Genomic DNA, 17799 nt, shown 5'->3' with positions numbered 1-17799 from the left:
AATTGTCCTGTTTTTTTTTTTAAGATTCATAATATACATGGCAAAAATATGCTCCAATTAACCCAAATCATGAGATTTGAAGCATTATTACACAATGGCAAAAATTTGGGCGTTGGGCACAGGTAATTGGAGCTATTAAAATAGAACAATAATGTAGTCCTCGTCTAAGCAAACACAAATTTGGTGAACAGTACTATTTTCATTATCCTGCTTCTTAGTCCGACACTGCACCAAACGCTTCACTAAGTTAGTCCAGCTTAGTCTAGTCTAAGCCAGTCCAGCTTAGTCCCTGCAGCTAGTCCAGTCCAAGACAGTCCGGTGCAACAAACGACCCCTTAAAATCTTAGTTTTCACTCCGCCCGTTGAATACGAATACATCCAAACAATATCCGTTTTCAAGCAAGCACCTTTCTTCTTCTAACTGCCATGGATTCCGCTTCGTTCTCAATTCTCCGAGCTCAGCCCTTTTCTTCCGCTGCGGCCGTTTTCCCGCCAACTAACAACACCACCGCCCGCTTCTTCGCCCTCCCGAAGAGCAACCGCAACCCCAACCTGGTCCCTCCATTTTCCTCCACTTTCCCAAGAAACTCAACTTTTCCCGGAAAATGTCTGCACTTCGATCGGTTCGCCGCATTCAGCTCGCTCTCCGGCGCTCAGGACCAGAACCCATCTCAGGAACTGGCTGTTCTTCTCGAAGTTGACGGGTAGGACGATTTCTTTCCCCTTCTTTCTCCAAGCATTTCGATTAATTTGTTTTTTTTTTCTTTTCACATTTTCTTGCTTCTTTGATTTTGTTTTCGTGTTTTGGTGGTTCCTTTGATTTATTGCTGCAATTGGAGTTGGGTGTTCTCGGATACCTTTTTCTTGATGATTCTCTTTGTTTCTTTCAGGGTTCTTATGGATGCTTATCGGTTGGGGAACCGCCAAGCCTTCAATGAAGGTGTGGAAATGCAGTAATTTAATCCTAACGTCTTAAGTCTTTTTTATTAAATTGTGTTTTTATGTGTTAATCTCACTGTATTACCTTGTGATATATTGGCAGCATTTAAGAAGCTTGGACTTGACTGTGCAAGTTGGCCAGAGCCTGTTTACTTGGACCTCCTAAGGTAGGAAATTAAAATTATGAGTAAAGATCATGAATTTAGATTATTTATTTGGTTTCTTGTTCTTTAAGTTATTTATTTGGTTGCTTTTTCTTTAAGTTATTTAGTAGGCTTGAAATCATGATTCACGACTTTGCTTCAATCTAGTATGTGTCAATTGAATTACATTTCCGAATGTGTATCTGGGTCGTAAGAGTTTTTCGATGTGGAAAGTCACAAGATTCGGACCCAAATTACTTGTTCGCTTTACAGACATGCTTTGCCTTATTTTCCTCATATTTAATTTTGAAAAAAGTGTGAAAGCATCTATCTGGATAAAGGTTTTATCAGTTTTTATACCAAAAAGGTTCTTAGATGCAGTTTATGTTAATCTTTCAGGATGAGTGCTGGTGATGAGGAAAAGATGGTGAATTTGTATTTTAATCGGGTGTGTTACTCTTTTGTTGTCTTTGAAAAGTATGAATAGCTTGAAGTAGCTCTTTGAAACTTCCTTTGTAATGTATCTTTTTCTTCTGACTCTACTATAATCTGTGTTGCAGATTGGTTGGCCTAGTTCATTGCCGACAAGTGAGAAGGCGTCATTTGTGAAAAATGTTCTGCAAAAGAAGGTACGCTCTTATTCAGTGCTTAAGTTAGGTTTTAGGGATACAAGTCTAGACTTAGGTCATTCGTACAAGGCTTAAATTATTAGTAATTAATTAATTTTACTTGGCTGCATGGATTTGTTTTGCTGGTTTGATAGGATTATGATCAATGATTGTTTCAAGGCTTAATGTCCAGCATTACATCGGAAAATAGGATACACACAAAAGGAAATGTTATAGTCTTTGAATCAATATATTTTGATCATATAGTTATTTATACTGAGGAATAAAAACAAGAAAAATTTATAATTCCAGGGCCAATTAGGAATCTTCTTTCGGTTAAACACTGTAAACTGCTTGTATATTTTTCCAGGGTGGGTGAGCAGGCTGATTTAAAAACAACAGAACCTTTTTATTATTTTCTGCTTGAAGCTACATATGAAAACTATTGTTTTTACACAAAAGATATAGCTGCTTATGTGATATAATTGCAAACTCATTTCGCTTGTTACTTTGATAGCTTATTATTTTATATCTTACAGTACAAGGTAAAAGTGTAAAACACATTAATGAACGGGAGAGGTCTTAATAAATATCCTTTTAGCTCTCCCATTATTTTATTTTCCACTTGTACAATGAAAGTAGCCAATATTAGTTTGTTCTTGACAGAAAATTGCAATGGATGAGTTTTTGATGTCAGAAAGTTTGACGTTACGACCTGGAGTTGAAGAGTGAGTTTCTGATCGGATTACCGAAAACTTACTTGGATGATTACACAATCTTTTAGCTCTCAAATATACCAAGTCTAAATTTCTGCTTTACATTTTTACCTTCTTCAAATATGAATAGCTTAGACCAAAACCATGTCAAAACCTCTTTATCAGTACTCATTTAGTCATTCTTGGCTTCAGCTATACTTTTCTACCAACATTTGGAAATTTTGCTGAAGTGTTGCCAAGGAAATGATGTCAAATCGAAGCTAGCTTGCTACCTATGTATCAAAGCGCTGTTATTTTATGCTGGGAGTTTATTCTTGATAAATATTCAGAACTCTATTGGTTAGATGAACTGATGATCCTCAATCTATAGGAAGCTATAAGTGATTAACCAACATATGCTTGTCAATGCCATGTTTAGTTAGACTCATTTTCTCCCTTCCATTTGCAGGTTTATTGATGAGGCATACAAGGAAGGAATACCTGTGGTCGTACTGACAACTTATAGTAAGAGTGGGGATCAAATTGCCAGGTATTAACATACGTTTTTATTGTGTTAAGTTTCCAGACAGTTACCAACCTGCTCTAGGTTTTAGAGACGTTATAATGCATTGTAGCTATGACTATAATTATGCCGCTTAAGGTTCTGATTCTGGCAGTAGTTTCTCTCAATGTGTTGTCATAAAGGACTTAGCCACTGACTATGGTTGCACTGCAAGTTTCATTAGCTCTTGTTTTTTTTTTTTTGCAAGTTACATACTATAATCAAGTACAAATAGACAGGAAATGATTAGTTTTTTATTATGATTTTAATTCCTGTTTCTGAATGGGCTGAATACTTTCTACTGCTTTAAAATACTGCGACACATTTCTCCTCTTTCAATGTGCTTCTGGTGCTATTCTGATTAAAAAATCGCATTTCTGGTACTCCGTCGATGGTAGAGGACTAAGCTAATACCTATTTGTCTCGTTGTAAATGTCAGATCAATTGTTGCAAAGCTTGGCCAGGAAAGAGTTTCAAAGCTAAAGATTGTTGGAGATAAGGAGGTAGAACAGAGTTTGTATAGCCAACTGGTGAATGATACAGGATTATCTTCTGGAATGGATGAGCAACTAGCTAAGGAGGCAATAAAATCAGGTAGACTCTTCATCTTCGTTAATTAGTCATGTATATGTTTTGTGATATACATTTTTCCAGTGCAGAAGGATGGGTACTAAAGGGTTCTGTTATTGATTTCTGGGGCAGTTTCTGCTGAGAAGCAAAGGATTGCAGAGGAGGTTGCATCATTGCTAAAGCTGAGTGTAGATATTGATACTAGCCCGTCTGAAAGGTTAGCATATTTCATTTCGTTTTATTGTTTGTTGTTGTTAATTTGGTCCCATCAAAGTTGGTTTGTGTCTACCTATTATTTTTGTTTTAGGGTTTTTATGATGTTCAGGGTTTAAGAGAAACTTGTGATTACATTAGACTAGGAAGAGATTATATACCAATTTGAACCGTTTGTGCGGTTATGCATGTATGATTCAGCACTCAACTTAAAGTGTGATATCATATATCTAGTGTTTAATCCTTTGCTGTTATGGTAGGCAAATTCTGTACAAGTTCCTCTCCTTCTTTTCTTAGCCGTGGGATTGACTTTTCTTGATCTCAAGTTTAGTGTTTCAGCATCATATAGCCTATTCTTTCTCATACTCTTTATGAGTGAGTAGTAATATATGCCTAAGTGACTCTTGTTCCCTTTGGTGTGTTAATTGTTTTCTGCCAGCTTAGAGAAGATCATTGCTGCATTGCGAGCTGGGGCTGAAGTTGCCAGTCTACCTGTATGCGATTGTGTTCTTATTGCAGGAAGCCAGTCTGGTGTGGCTGGAGCTGAGCGAGTGGGCATGCCATGTGTTGTTTTAAGAAGCAGGTGAAGGCTTTTTTGAGTTGCTTGGAACAAACTCCTGCCAGTTTACAACTTCTTTAAATCCTTGTTATTGAATCAAGTTTTTTCGTGTATTTCTGTAGTTTGACGGCTAGAGCTGAGTTCCCTTCGGCAAATGCGATAATGGATGGGTTTGGAGGAGCAGACCTGACCATCTCTAAACTGCGAAACAAGAGACGGTCATGAAATCAAATCATGTTCTTCCTTTTGCCGGATTATTAGAAGATTCATCTCCCATAGAGGGATCTGTCAAAGTTAGAACAGAACTAGAAGCAAACTTGAGAATGCTCTTAACCAATTTGTACTCGAGTGAACGGGAGAATCCTCTTAACCAATTTGGTTACAAGGAAGACAAATTAAAGTACTAACAAGAAATAAAACCGGACATGGAACAAAAATATTGTGTACAAGAAATACAACCGGACATTAAACTACTAATTCTAATTGATTCCAATCAATCAATCACATTAGCCACAATAAGAAAATTGGGAATACATTAAGTTAAATGTAAGATAAGAGCTAATCCGTTGCGTAATTAAGTAGCTTTCATTAAACTTTTTTTTTTTGGTTAAAGAAATATTTTATTAAACTCGAATAGAAACGTTTACATCAGAAGCCAAAATGTTCAACAACCACTCTGGCTCAAACGAATCCTATGTATGAAATCCTCCCATACGTAAGACAAAAGACGCCACTAGATGTACTGCTCGATTATAGACTTGGGGAGCAAAAATAAAATCTACTGACCTCAATTGCATTTGTATACACTAAATATATATATAAACCTTCAATCACAACGTTTGGTTGAGTGATTCCACTGATCATATCCACAAGTTCCTTTGAATCCGATTCCACCTGGACAACATCAAACCCTGTATCCACACATGCCACTAATCCTGCACGTATTGCCTCCGCCTCCGCCATAAGACTGGACTAGGGATGGGCAACGGTTATGACAGGCGGGTAACTGCGGTTGTTTACCCATAACCGTTTAATCTTTTACCCGTTGGGTATTTACATAAACGGGTATACCTATACCCATAACCGTTTATAAACGGTTAACTATACACATAACCGTATACCTATTTACCCATAACTGTATACCCATTTACCCATACCCATAACCGTTTATAAACGGTTAACTATACCCATTTACCCATAACCGTGTACCCGTTTACTTTTTTTTTTCTACCCGTCTACCTATTTTTTTAACAACTTGAAAATTATCATAATTTTCTTTTTTTCTAACTATTAAATACCGTTATAAGTACATTTAACATGTATTTTTATATTAACGGCAATATTATTTATGAATATATGCAATGTCTCCCAATTATTTGACGGTCAATCTATTACAAGAATCATGCATGGTTGTAGGTTAATTAATATTCTTGTATACACACACACACACATATATATATATATATATATTGTCACAGCCCGTTCCAAATTATTATATTCGTGGCTGTGAATGGACGAAATTGCCCTTAAGAAATACTAAGTTTGTGAAGCTCAAGTTGCTAATTATCTAGGTTCCTAAGTTTTGAAAATAAAATAGAATTTAATAAGGATGGAACTTAGATTTTTAGGTTAAAATGTTAAAGTTTGGTGTTTGGAGATTGGAATAAGGACCACGTGGGATCCCCACATCCCTCAAAACCCTCCTCATTTCCCGTATACTGTCCTTCATACTCTCTCTCTCTTCCTCAGACCTCACTCTCTCTCTCTCACCCTCTCGAACACACGGACCACCACCAAAACCACCCTAAATCTATACCAACGTCAAGTTTGAGACCACCATTGGAATCCTGAGGACTTCACGATCACGTTGGTATCCATTTCAGGTAAGTTTTACTTCGGAAAACCTAGATTCTAAACTCCCCATGAAAGTGTACTGTTCATGAGCTTTGAATTGGTTGATTTTTAGGACAATCCAAGCTCATAGTGAGCTTAGTGAGGTCCCAAGGAAGCTCGGAGTGCTTCGTTGGAAGTTTTTGGACGTAAGAACACGGAGATCGACAAGTTCAAAGTTTGGCCGGAGCTTTCGAGGCTCTTTCCGGCGAATCCCCGGCGAGTTAGGAGTCGAGGTAGGTATTAATCTCTTCGTCTCGTCAAGTACTACAACTTTCCTTTTTGTTTCACTCAATTTCGTTGAGTATTGAAGAAGTTATACTCATTTGAAAAATACCCAGTTTCCGGCGACCTCCGAGGCTTTCGAGGCAGTTTCCGGCCAAACCACGGAGAACTAGGTGTTGTGCAAGGTACCATTCTTTTTGTCTCTTCAAGGGCTACAACTTTCGTTTTTGAATCACTTGATTTCGTTGAGAAATGACAAAGTTATGGCAATTTGAAAAACGGCCGCCGGAAAAACCAGTCCGGCGACCCAAGGAAGAAGAAGGTGCGCGTGGGGGCGCGTAGGTCCGTGCCTTCCTTGGCGCGTGGGGGCGCGTGCTACAGTAAAAAATTATTTTAAAAATATGTCGACGTCCGTGACGTCGAGTAGATCACCGTGGTATATTCATATACCCAAATTGAGCACCGTATGAGAAAGTTATTAAGGATTGTTGGTTAGGTGTTCGAATAACGTTTTATAGTTTTCACATTTAGGTAAAAATGTGAATTGACGATCCGACCGTTGGATGGTGATGAAATTTTAGGATGTTGTCCTAGAGATATATTGTGGACCTCTGGAAGTTATGGATTTAAAATCTGAGTGGCAGATCTTCCGGATCGAACTACGTAGTGACGTATTTTATATAAGTTATATATTCTATCGATATGAATTCTGAGGTTGGATTTGATTACTATTCTAGGCGGCGATCGTCGTGACGCCTTGATGTGTGGTGCTAGGGAGTTGTTGGACGAACTCCAGGTGAGTGGGCAGTTTTGTTTTCCGTATATATATATACTTGACGTTTCCCAGAAATTGAATTGAAATGAAAATATGTTTAAAATGAAATGCATATGAGTTATGTGGAAAAACGGGAAGTGAAATACCATGCATAGAATTGATATGAAAAGTATATAGAAATGTGAGTTGAAATGCCATGCATGAATTAATATATGATGCATATGTATGAATTGGTGCGGTGGACGCACAGGTAAGAATTGATTTATGATGCATATGTATGAATTGGTGCGGTGGACGCACAGGTAAGAATTGATTTATGATGCATATGTATGAAATGGTGCGGTGGACGCACATGTGAGTATTTATTTCTGTTATGATGATGTTGATGTATATTGGGCTCAAATCCTGCACCATAGTTTAGTGCTTATAGTATTCACCGCATCGCACGCTCGTCTTGGATCCAAGTAGATGCTAGTCGTACAGTCCACGTGGAGTGGGTACGACAGGCCAGTCGCGAGAGTGTTAGTGAGATTCCGACTGGTGGGTGACCTTAGATTATGTGCACAGATGATTTATGAGAAGCACTAGAGCGTAACTTATGTGCAGAAGGCCGTACAGGTCACGTGGAGTGACTCCGGCAGAGTGTGAGATTGATAGATTTTGAGCTCTAGGTTCAACCGTACAGGGCTATTAGAGGGCCTCCGGTTGATTACTTTATTGCACCTGATATGATTTATGTTGATGCATTCATACCTTATTACTGTTGAGATGATGTGGCATGGCATAATTAATATGAGAAATGTTGAGATGATGTGGCATGGCATAATTAATATGAGAAAATGTTGAGTTAATGAATTGAAGTATTGAGAATATATATATGTATATTTATATTTTATATTTCTGGGAAAGTATACAGGTTTTACGGAGAGGGGTTACAACGTTTTGAGAAATGTTTGGATTTGGAAAAGAATTGTTTTACTGACCCACTCAATTTTGGTTTTGCGCCCCTCCAGGTTCAGGAATCACAAAGGTGTGGTGACTACGAGGAATTCGACGGTGTTCTGACAGATTGGACAAAATTAGGACTCACCTTCGGGTGTATCAACTTATAAATTGTATCTTAAAGCTTCCGTACTGTGCAAATGGTTACGTCACTCTCACGTGACGGCCAGCATGCCCTCCTTCGGGACGGGGTGTGTCATATATATATATGTAACTATGCATCAATATGCTAATAAGCTAATTTGATAAATATTTGGATTTTTATTTAGAAACATATGTTCATCGATCCAAGCCATTTAAATTGATTTCTAATTTTGGGGTCAAATATTTATTGAAAACTCGAGGCCAATTATATATATATATATACACGCATCATCTGATAATAACATGTTTCTAAATGCTCAAGGTAATCATTATCTTAAATTGGTCAAAGCTCCAAAAGACTCCAAAACAAAATTGTCGAACACGCTAATGGTTTAGCACATTCAATCACATATATTAAACATTAGCCCCGTTCTATCAACTATATTTTTCTCTCAAGAGAAGCATATATATATATATATATTATGGCCCTTTATAACCAAATATATCTTGGGATACTAAACCTAGTTAGAAACTTTTTTTTTTTAGTTTTACATATATTAAAATAAACGGTTAAATGGGTACCCGTTTATAACCGCGGGTAATACTTATAACCGTCCATTTAAATTTCACGGGTAAACGGTTATACCCATAACCATAACCGTCAAATTTAAATGGGCTGATAACCGCGGTTACCCATAACCAATAGGTATTTGCCCATCCCTAGACTGGACTCACAAAGAATGTTACCCACACCTTATGCGGCTTTAAAAATTACTGCAAAATCCCATGCCACCCAACCATGTCCTCCCAGTCCCGTTTCTCTAACCCAAGCTCAGGGCCGTCTTCGAGATTTCGGGGGCCCTGTGCGAAATTTATAAAAGAGGCCATTTTTAAGATATATATATTTTTAAAGTATGACAATATATTGGTACTAGAAAATAATAACTTAAATCAAAAGAACATTTAGGACTCACTGATTGTAAGTTTACAAGTGTCATTAAATAAGTAAAAAGAGTTACAAACATAACCTTCACTAAATAATAAAAAACAGTTCAATCTTAAGCAATCAAATAAAGAAAAAAAAAAGCTTCAAAAACTCTAACTTTAGAGTTTCATTTGAATATATAGCATTATTATATAATTAATAAAATTGAAAAGAAAATCATTTTTTAAGGTGTTGTTATTAGCACTCCTAATATCTCATTGTGCACTCCAAATTTTTATATTTAGAAAGAAAAAAAATAGTGTACTTGTAAAAGTGCATTGTAAGATTTTAAAGTGCTAATAAAAGTATTTTTTTTAATATATAACATTATTACATATAAATATAAGACACCAACAAATTTTGTGGCCCTTCAAATTTAAAGGCCCTGTGCGATTGTACCTTTCGCTCCCCCTCAGCGCCTCCTCTGCCTAAGCTCCGTCACAATTAATTTTAATTGTACGAAATGGAGGCCGCTACCAACACAATGGCAATACACTCTCCACCCTAGCCTGCCGATGCCCTACCTCCATTCGTAAACCTTGTTCCCCTTGGCTCTACCTCCCTCCATTGTTGTTGTAACATCCTGACAGCTTCAATTGGTTGAACAACATGCTTCTCAAAAACCAAACTATTCCTGCATTTCCAAAGTCTCCATAATCCACACACCACCCATCTCATTATTTTCCCATTTTCTTCAACATTCTCATACCGATTGGATAACCATTTCCATTTTTTGAAAAAAAATCCTCTCCCTGAACAAAAAGTAGAGTCTAGTTGGAGTGGACTCCCAAACCAAAACACTCAAGCGTATGGGCAATGGAAAAATAAATGGTCTTGTGTTTCCACCGCATCCTCACAATTTGAACATGTAGTATCGAGTCGAATTCTCTGCCAGTTAAGGTTAACGTGAACCATTAATATATTTTTACAGCACCTCCAAATAAAATGCCGGAGTTTATGTGGAACCTCCAAACGCCAAATAGAAGACCACACCTTATCCTTATTTTACCCTGCACTCAACTCCCCAACACCCTTCCCATTGCGATTAAGTTCTTGAGCAATCCAATAACCGGGCTTAAACATAATACACCCCAATCTTCGTATGGTGCCAAACAAGTTTATCCGGACATCCAAATTTACTGAGCGGCATACCCAAGTATTTTCTTCTTCGATGCTCCAAAGTCAGCGTGAAGAGCCAAGTATTTTCCAAATCCATCCTGATGTTTAATACACATCTCCGTTGCCAATCTCAACTTAAGATCATCTGAACAATTGGAGCTAGAAAGTAGACAACTCTTCTCCAACTTTATTAATTGGCATGAACCTTCAGCATAGCAATGTAGCTCGGCAAATAACACCGAATCATCTGCAAAAAGAACATGGGATAATAATGGCTCCGCATACTCAGAGAATAACTTTTAGAACTCCCGGAAAGAGATTTCGCTAACGAAAAATCTGTCCCAAATTGCATGAGCAATAGGTCTTACATGTAAAGGATCCTCCACTGGATCTGTTCCCGGAAGTACCCTAAAAAAAAAAAACCTTTCACATGAAATTTTACCTAACTCCATATAGAAAACTAATGAAAAGGGTTTGAAAACTTTGAGTTTTAATGATAAGGACAAAATAAAGGGTAAAGTGAATAGTACCAGGATTGACTTTTTAGTGTAAAAATGTGGTTTTTCGTTAAAGTGAACAGTACCGGGTGCTTTTCGTTAAAGTTCCCTATAATATATGGAATGTATGAACAACATAATTTGGTTTGTCATCCAAGTCAATGGTAGCCATAACCGCCAAAATCTGAGACTGCACAAAAAAAAAAAAAAAAAATATATATATATATATATATATATATATATATATATATAACTACATTAATAAAACTCTCTTTGTCAACTAAAAATCGGTGAAAATCCTTGATCAGAACAAAAAAATTAAGGACAATAACGTAATTTCACAAAACAAAAATTTACCTTTTTTTTCCTCTAAACTTCACCTATATGTAAGTTTATCATTTCTAATTTAAAAAAATAAAAATAAAAAGCAACCTCTCTCTCCTCACTCCCACGTTCTCTCTCACTCTCTTCCGCTCTTCCTCTCTCCTTCAATTTTACATTCAAAGTAAAAAATTTCACACTTTGTGTGTGGGCATATATTAGTGTGTGTGTGTGTATAAAGTTTCACAAGTACGTAATTTTCTTTCATTTCTAATATAACGTTATTATTTACGCTTAGAGGTGGTGGGATTTTTTGGCTAAGCTACACAATGACCAAGCCATAATAAATTGGTATCAAACTCGTCATCCACATAAATCGAACCTAAGAAATCTCACTTAAACGAAGAAAAAATGCTAATGTATTGTACTAGGTGTCCTCAAATAAGTAATTTAAGTAATAATATAATCATTATATAACTTATTTAATAATTTTATAAACTGAAACACATAAAAAACTGACTACATTGAGTTTAGTCTCTAACAAAAGTTAACCCTATCATTGCTCAATACACTATCCAATAGTCTCTAATAAAGGTTAATTAATCAGTGATTTGATGTCCGTCAAATTCAAGACTTGTTGAACATGTAAGTCATAAAAACCAACAAGCTGCTAGAAGACCGCTTCTAATGTGAAAATTCCAGTTACCGTGTTGTAGGGCAGCATGTGAGAGGATATCTTAGCACGGTTAATTCTATGCATCCAATCATGCAGATGAATTTCCAACGAGGATGTAATTGCTAAGAATTCTGTATGCCTTGAGAAACAAGTAACAGAATCACATCCTTGATGAAATTCATGCATGGAAGAAAGAATACAGGCACGAAGAGACGCAACAAATCTTTCTTCTGGGTTTAGCGACTTCACTATCACTGTATTGTCTTCAAATTTATAATTAACACTTTGGATCAAAAACCCCAAAAATGAGTTTGAACTTGATGGGAACTATCACGGGTAACAATTGGGGACAAATTCCAGGTTCGTATTCCACAATATACATTTTGGATTCGATTTTTGATGCTAGTCAATCACACGATGTGGTCGGGGGAATGCTACAATGTCTTTATGAGTCTTTCTGTTTCCAAATGGTGGACTGCGAAAGCCATCTAGCTGGTGCTTTTAAAATAATAATAAAAATAAATAAATTAAAAATAAATAAATAAATGGAACTTCAAGGGCTTTTAACAGAAATCGGACATGCCGGGTCACCCCATATTATATCGGGTTTTTTCTCGGGTTGGTTTCGGGTCGTGAGGACACGCGAGGTAGAAAATCCAGGAAGGGTATATGTGTCATTTCATGAAGAACCGCCATTATTCTGCTATAAAAGCTGATTTTTTCTTCCAGTGTCAGCTGTAAATCAACAATAACCGTTTTCAAGCAAGCACCTTTCTTCTTCTAACTGCCATGGATTCCGCTTCGCGCTCAATTCTCCGAGCTCAGCCCTTTTCTTCTACCGCCGCCATTTTCCTGTCAAGTAACACCACCGCGCGCTTCCTCGCCCTCCCGAAGAACAACCGCAACCCCAACTTGGTCCGTCCATTTTCCTCCACTTTCCCAAGAAACTCAACTTTTCCCGGAAAATGTCTGCACTTCCATCGGTTCGCCGCATTCAGCTCCCTCTCCAGCGCTAAGGACCAGAACCCATCTCAGGAACTGGCTGTTCTTCTCGAAGTTGACGGGTAGGACGATTTCTTTCCCCTTCTTTCTCCAAGCATTTCGATTAATTTGTTTTTTTTTTTCTTTTCACATTTTCTTGCTTCTTTGATTGCATTTTCGTGTTTTCGTGGTTTCTTTGAAGCAATTTGTTGCTGCATTGTTCGACTTGGAGTTGGGTTTTCTCGGAAACCTTTTTCTTGACGATTCCTTTCGTTTCTTTCAGGGTTCTTTTGGATGCTGATCAGTTGGGGAACCAAAGCTTCAATGAAGGTGTGAAAATGCAGTAATTTAATCCTAATGTATTAAGTTTTCTTGATCAATTTGCGTTTTATGTGTCAATCTCACTGTATTATCTTGTGATATATTGGTAGCATTTAAGAAGGTTGGACTTGGCTATGAATATTGGACAGAGCCTCTTTACTTGGGCCTCCTAAGGTAGGAAATTAAAATTATGAGTAAAGATTCATGACTTTAGATTATTCATTTGGTTTCTTGTTCTTTAAGTTATTTATTTGGTTTCTTTTTCTTTAAGTTATTTAGTAGACTTGAAATCGTGATTCATTGAGTTTGGTTCAGTCAAGTATGAGTCAATTGAATATGCTTCTAGCCATATTCGTATGAAGTGATACAAAGAAATTCAGAACCATGATCTTCAGTGGTTTCAAGATGATATTTATTATCTCGAATATCTCTAAAACTCAGCAACGTTCTTCCGGAACGTGGAGAATAGAGTGCCTCCTTAATGGTCAAGATTTTACCATTAGACAACATGATACGTGCCTTTTTGTATCCTTCAATCAGGTTGGATGAGCCTGAGAGAGTTGTCAAATGAGCTTTCTTGGGTATGAAGTTAGTAAAATAGTGTCGTTCACGCAAAATGGTGTGCGTAGTTGCACTATCTGCCAGACAACTAACTTCCCTACTAGACATACCTAGAAATAAATTGATTGAATTGGTCACATACATAAATATAAATCCATTCATTCAATTAAGCAATTCGAGAAAATAATATCCATTCCAATAACAATCCATAATTCAAAACAAACCAAAACCAAACAAATGATTCCAAATACATAGAAAAATTGTTCAAAATTAAACCATAAACCTAGCAAAATAGGGGGTAGGGGCCGGCCACTCCTAGTGGGGCCGGCCACTAGGGGCTAATGCCCTAAAACATGTCTACATTTCCGAGTGCATATCTGGGTGGTAAGAGTTTTTCGATGTGGAAAGTCACAAGATTCTGACCCAGATTACTTGTTCGCTTTACAGTCATGCTTTGCCTTATTTTCCTCATATATGGTTTGGAAAAAAAGTTTGTAAACATCTGGATTAAGGTTTTATCAAATTTTATACCTTAAATGCAGTTTATGTTAATCTTTCAGGACAAGTGCTGGTGATGAGGAAAAGATGCTGAATTTGTATTTTAATTCGGTGTGTTTACTCTTTTGTTTTCTTTGAAAAGTATGATTAGCTTGAAGTAGCTCTTTGAAACTTTCCTTTGTTATGTATCTTTTTCTTCTAACTCTACTATAATCTGTCTTGCAGATTGGTTAGCCTAGTTCATTGCAACCAAGTCAGGTGGAGTTATTTGTGAAAAATGTTCTGCAACAGAAGGTACGGTCTTATTCAGTGCTTAAGTTAGGCTTTGTGGATGCATCTCAACATTTATATCTGATCGTACCACTGAGATACAAGTCTAGACTTAGGTCCTTCGCACAAAAATTATTAGTATTTGATTACTTTTACTCGGCTGCATGGATTAGTTTTGCTGGTTTGATTGGATTGTGATCAATGATTGTTTGAAAGCTTAATGTCCAGCATTGCATCGGAAAATAGGATATACACAAAAAGAAATGTTAGACTTTGTTGCAAATATATTTTGATCATGTAGTTATGTATACTGAGGAACAAAAACAAGGAAGAATTTATAATTCCAGGGCTAATGAGGAATCTGGTTTCGGGTTAATCACTATATTGATAGAGCTGTTTGTATATTTTTCCAGGGTGAGCTATCTATGAAAATTATCATTTTTACCCAAAATAAATAGCTGCTTATCTTGAGATATTTGCAAACTCATTTCACTTTTCACTTTGATAGCTTATTATCTTTTATATCTTACAATACAAGGTAAAAGTGTAAAACACATTAATGAAGGGGAGAGGAATTAATAAATATGTAATTAACACATGCTGAGCTTCAAATTTACAGTCTTTTAGCTCTCTCATACGTAGAATGAAAGTAGCTAATATTAATTTGTTCTTGACAGAAAATTGCAATGGATGAGTTTCTGATGTCAGAAAGTTTGACTTTACGACCTGGAGTTGAAGAGTGAGTTTCTGATAACAGAAAATTTACTTGGATGATTACACAACCTTTTGGCTCTCAAATATACCGAGTCTAAATTTCTGCTTGATATTTTTACCTTCTTCAACTATGAATAGCTTAGACCAAAACCATGTGCAAAACCTCTTTATCAGTGCTTAGACATTCTTGGCTTCAGCCATATTTTCGGAATTTCTGAAATTTGGAAATAGCTTAAAGCAGTATATAGAACTTGGGTATGGATATTTTTCACCATTACCTACATTTGGAGATTCTGCTGAAGTGTTGCCAAAGAAATGATGTGAAATCGAAGCTAGCTTGCATATATTTATGTCAAATATCCTTTGCTGCTATGGTCGGCAAATGCTTGTGCAACTTAAAGAGCGATTTCACATATCTAGTATTTCAGCGTCATATAATCTATTCTTTCTTGTACTCTATGAATGAGTAGAGTAATATATTGTCTAACTGACTTTGTTGTTCGCTTTGGCATGTTAATTGTTTTCTGCCAGCTTAGAGAAGATCATTCTTGCATTGCGAGCTGGGGCAGAAGTTGCTGGACTACCTGTATGCGATTGTGTTCTTATTTCAGGAAGCCAGTATGCGATTGTGTTGTTTTAAGAAGCAGGTGAAGGCTTTTTCGCTCCATGTGTTGTTTCAAATTCCTACCAGTTTACAATTTCTTTAAATCCTCATTATTGAATCAAGTTTTGATTTGATGTCCTACTTTAAACACTTATTATTGTTTTTTCGAATTCCTGTAGCTTGACGGCCAGAGCTGAGTTCCCTTGGGCAAATGCGATAATGGATGGCTTTGGAGGGGCAGACCTGACCATCCCTAAACTGCTCAGCAAGAGACGGTCATGAAATCAAATCATGTTCCTAAACTGCGCAACAAGAGACGGTCATGAAATCAAATCATGTTCCTCTTTTTGCCAGACTATTAGCAGAGCTGTAAAATTTTCTTTCCATTGTGGATACGCCGGAAGATTCATCTCCCGTAGAGGGTTCTTTCAAAGTTTCAACAGAATTAGCAGAGCTGTAAATTTTTCTTTTCATTGTGTATATATTTTCTTCAGCTTAGAGCCGTTTTAGTTGGCTGCTTTGTAACACTTTTAAGCCACAGTTTGCAACTTAATGCGTACCTTCAGCTTAATTGATCAAAAAACTTTGTGGGAGTCCGAAAATTGAGAGAGTCACATTTGTTGATCCGTTAAGGTAAATGTAAGATAAGAGTTGATCCCTTATAGTACATACATTTTGCCAACTTCTCGAGGGAAGACTAATTTGGAGACTAAATGTAGCTTTCACGACATGTTTTTGAGTCTTCGAAGAAACCTAATCTGGAGTTAATTCGCAATAAGAAAATATAAACTAAGCAAATTAAACACGTTAAATTAGTAACATTTTGCCAACTTCTCGAGGGAAGACTGTCTTCGATCAGTTTCTTCCAGTAAACAAGAAAATAGAATTTCTTCACCATAATTTGGTTTTGTGCTTATGAAGTGATTTTTCAGGATTCACTTGCATTTTCAGTAAAGATTGGTTCCAAAAACATATTCACAAAAAGTGCTTTCAACCATTTTAAAGCAGTTCCAAACAAGCCCTAAGTTGTTCTCAATGTTTATAGCCTGTGAATTGCTATTGGAACAGAAGAGAAAACGCTTCTTGCACCATTGCGTTAAATGCTTCTTGCACCATTGTCTACTCTTCCCTTATGTTCCACCACATTTCTGGCAAAGTTTTCCAAATCTTGCACCATTGCGTTAAATGCTATCTGGTTCAACTCTAAACTAACCTTTGTAGTTGATAACCTTGATATTGCATTTTCAGTCTCAAGCTTAAAGGGTGGGGTGATCTAAACCACACAATGACCGAGCCATAATAAATTGGTGCCGAATTCGTCATCCACAAGAGTTGAGCCCAAGAATTATCACTTATAAATGGAGAGAAAATATCACTATACAGTAGTACTTAGCACCTTCAAATAAGTAACTTCAGTAATAATGCATGTCACCTGTACTCACTATTCTAAAAATCCCCGCCTAACGCCACATAGACGTTAGGCGGATGGCCACTGCCTCAATTAATGCTTAGACGTTTGAAAATTAAGAAATGACGCCTAGACCTGTTGAGGCGCCCGCCTAGACTTCCTAGGCACCTGTCTTAACCCGCCCAAACCCGCCTAGGCACAGCCTAGATTGCGAGTCACTTAGACAAAAAATAGATAACTCTCATTTTGCGTTTTATTTATTTTTAATAAATTGTAAGAGACTTGTTGAATACTTAACTGAACACACATATGCTTGTTCCCCATATGTTTTCATTATATTCCAATAATTCATAATATATATATATATATATATATATATCATTCTATTTTGAAGTTTATGATGAAATTATATATATTTTAAGTATAAGCAAACACTTATTTACACAAAATATAATAAATTTACTTAAATCTGCCTAATCCGCCTAGCCGCCTAGGCGCTAGGCCCCAGTCCGCCGCCCGATTAGCACCTAATATCTTTTAGAACCTTGCTTGTAGTACGGTCTAGTAGTATTTTTCTTC

At 36.8% G+C, this 17799-nt stretch overlaps 1 protein-coding gene and 1 long non-coding RNA gene across 4 annotated transcripts; both read left to right on the top strand.

Moving 5' to 3' along the window:
- Window positions 1–360: 360 nt before the first annotated feature.
- On the top strand, window positions 361–16414 carry LOC126588060 (CBBY-like protein). Of its 2 annotated transcripts, none has more exons than XM_050253194.1 (11): window positions 361–704; window positions 891–940; window positions 1043–1106; window positions 1482–1530; window positions 1643–1711; window positions 2357–2418; window positions 2855–2935; window positions 3387–3541; window positions 3650–3734; window positions 4170–4313; window positions 15992–16414. In XM_050253194.1, exons 1-11 carry the CDS (start codon window positions 427–429, stop codon window positions 16092–16094), a joined length of 1140 nt encoding a protein of 379 aa, XP_050109151.1. In that variant the 5' UTR covers window positions 361–426; the 3' UTR covers window positions 16095–16414. The 2 variants fall into 2 exon arrangements, with proteins under 2 accessions (XP_050109151.1, XP_050109150.1); XM_050253193.1 differs by lacking the exon at window positions 15992–16414 and adding an exon at window positions 4412–4726 and having other exon boundaries at window positions 362–704.
- LOC126588066 (uncharacterized) lies at window positions 5872–8453 on the top strand. Of its 2 annotated transcripts, XR_007611308.1 has the most exons (5): window positions 5876–6172; window positions 6256–6415; window positions 6521–6589; window positions 7142–7200; window positions 8193–8453. It is a non-coding gene; the product is annotated as an uncharacterized LOC126588066 (long non-coding RNA). The 2 variants fall into 2 exon arrangements; XR_007611307.1 differs by having other exon boundaries at window positions 5872–6415.
- Window positions 16415–17799: the final 1385 nt, after the last annotated feature.

The sequence above is a fragment of the Malus sylvestris genome, chromosome 10, assembly GCF_916048215.2.
Source record: "Malus sylvestris chromosome 10, drMalSylv7.2, whole genome shotgun sequence".
In the NCBI taxonomy this organism is placed as follows: Eukaryota; Viridiplantae; Streptophyta; class Magnoliopsida; order Rosales; family Rosaceae; genus Malus; species Malus sylvestris.
Note: the sequence above shows the minus strand (reverse complement) of the source record. Positions and strands in the feature narration are given on the sequence as shown.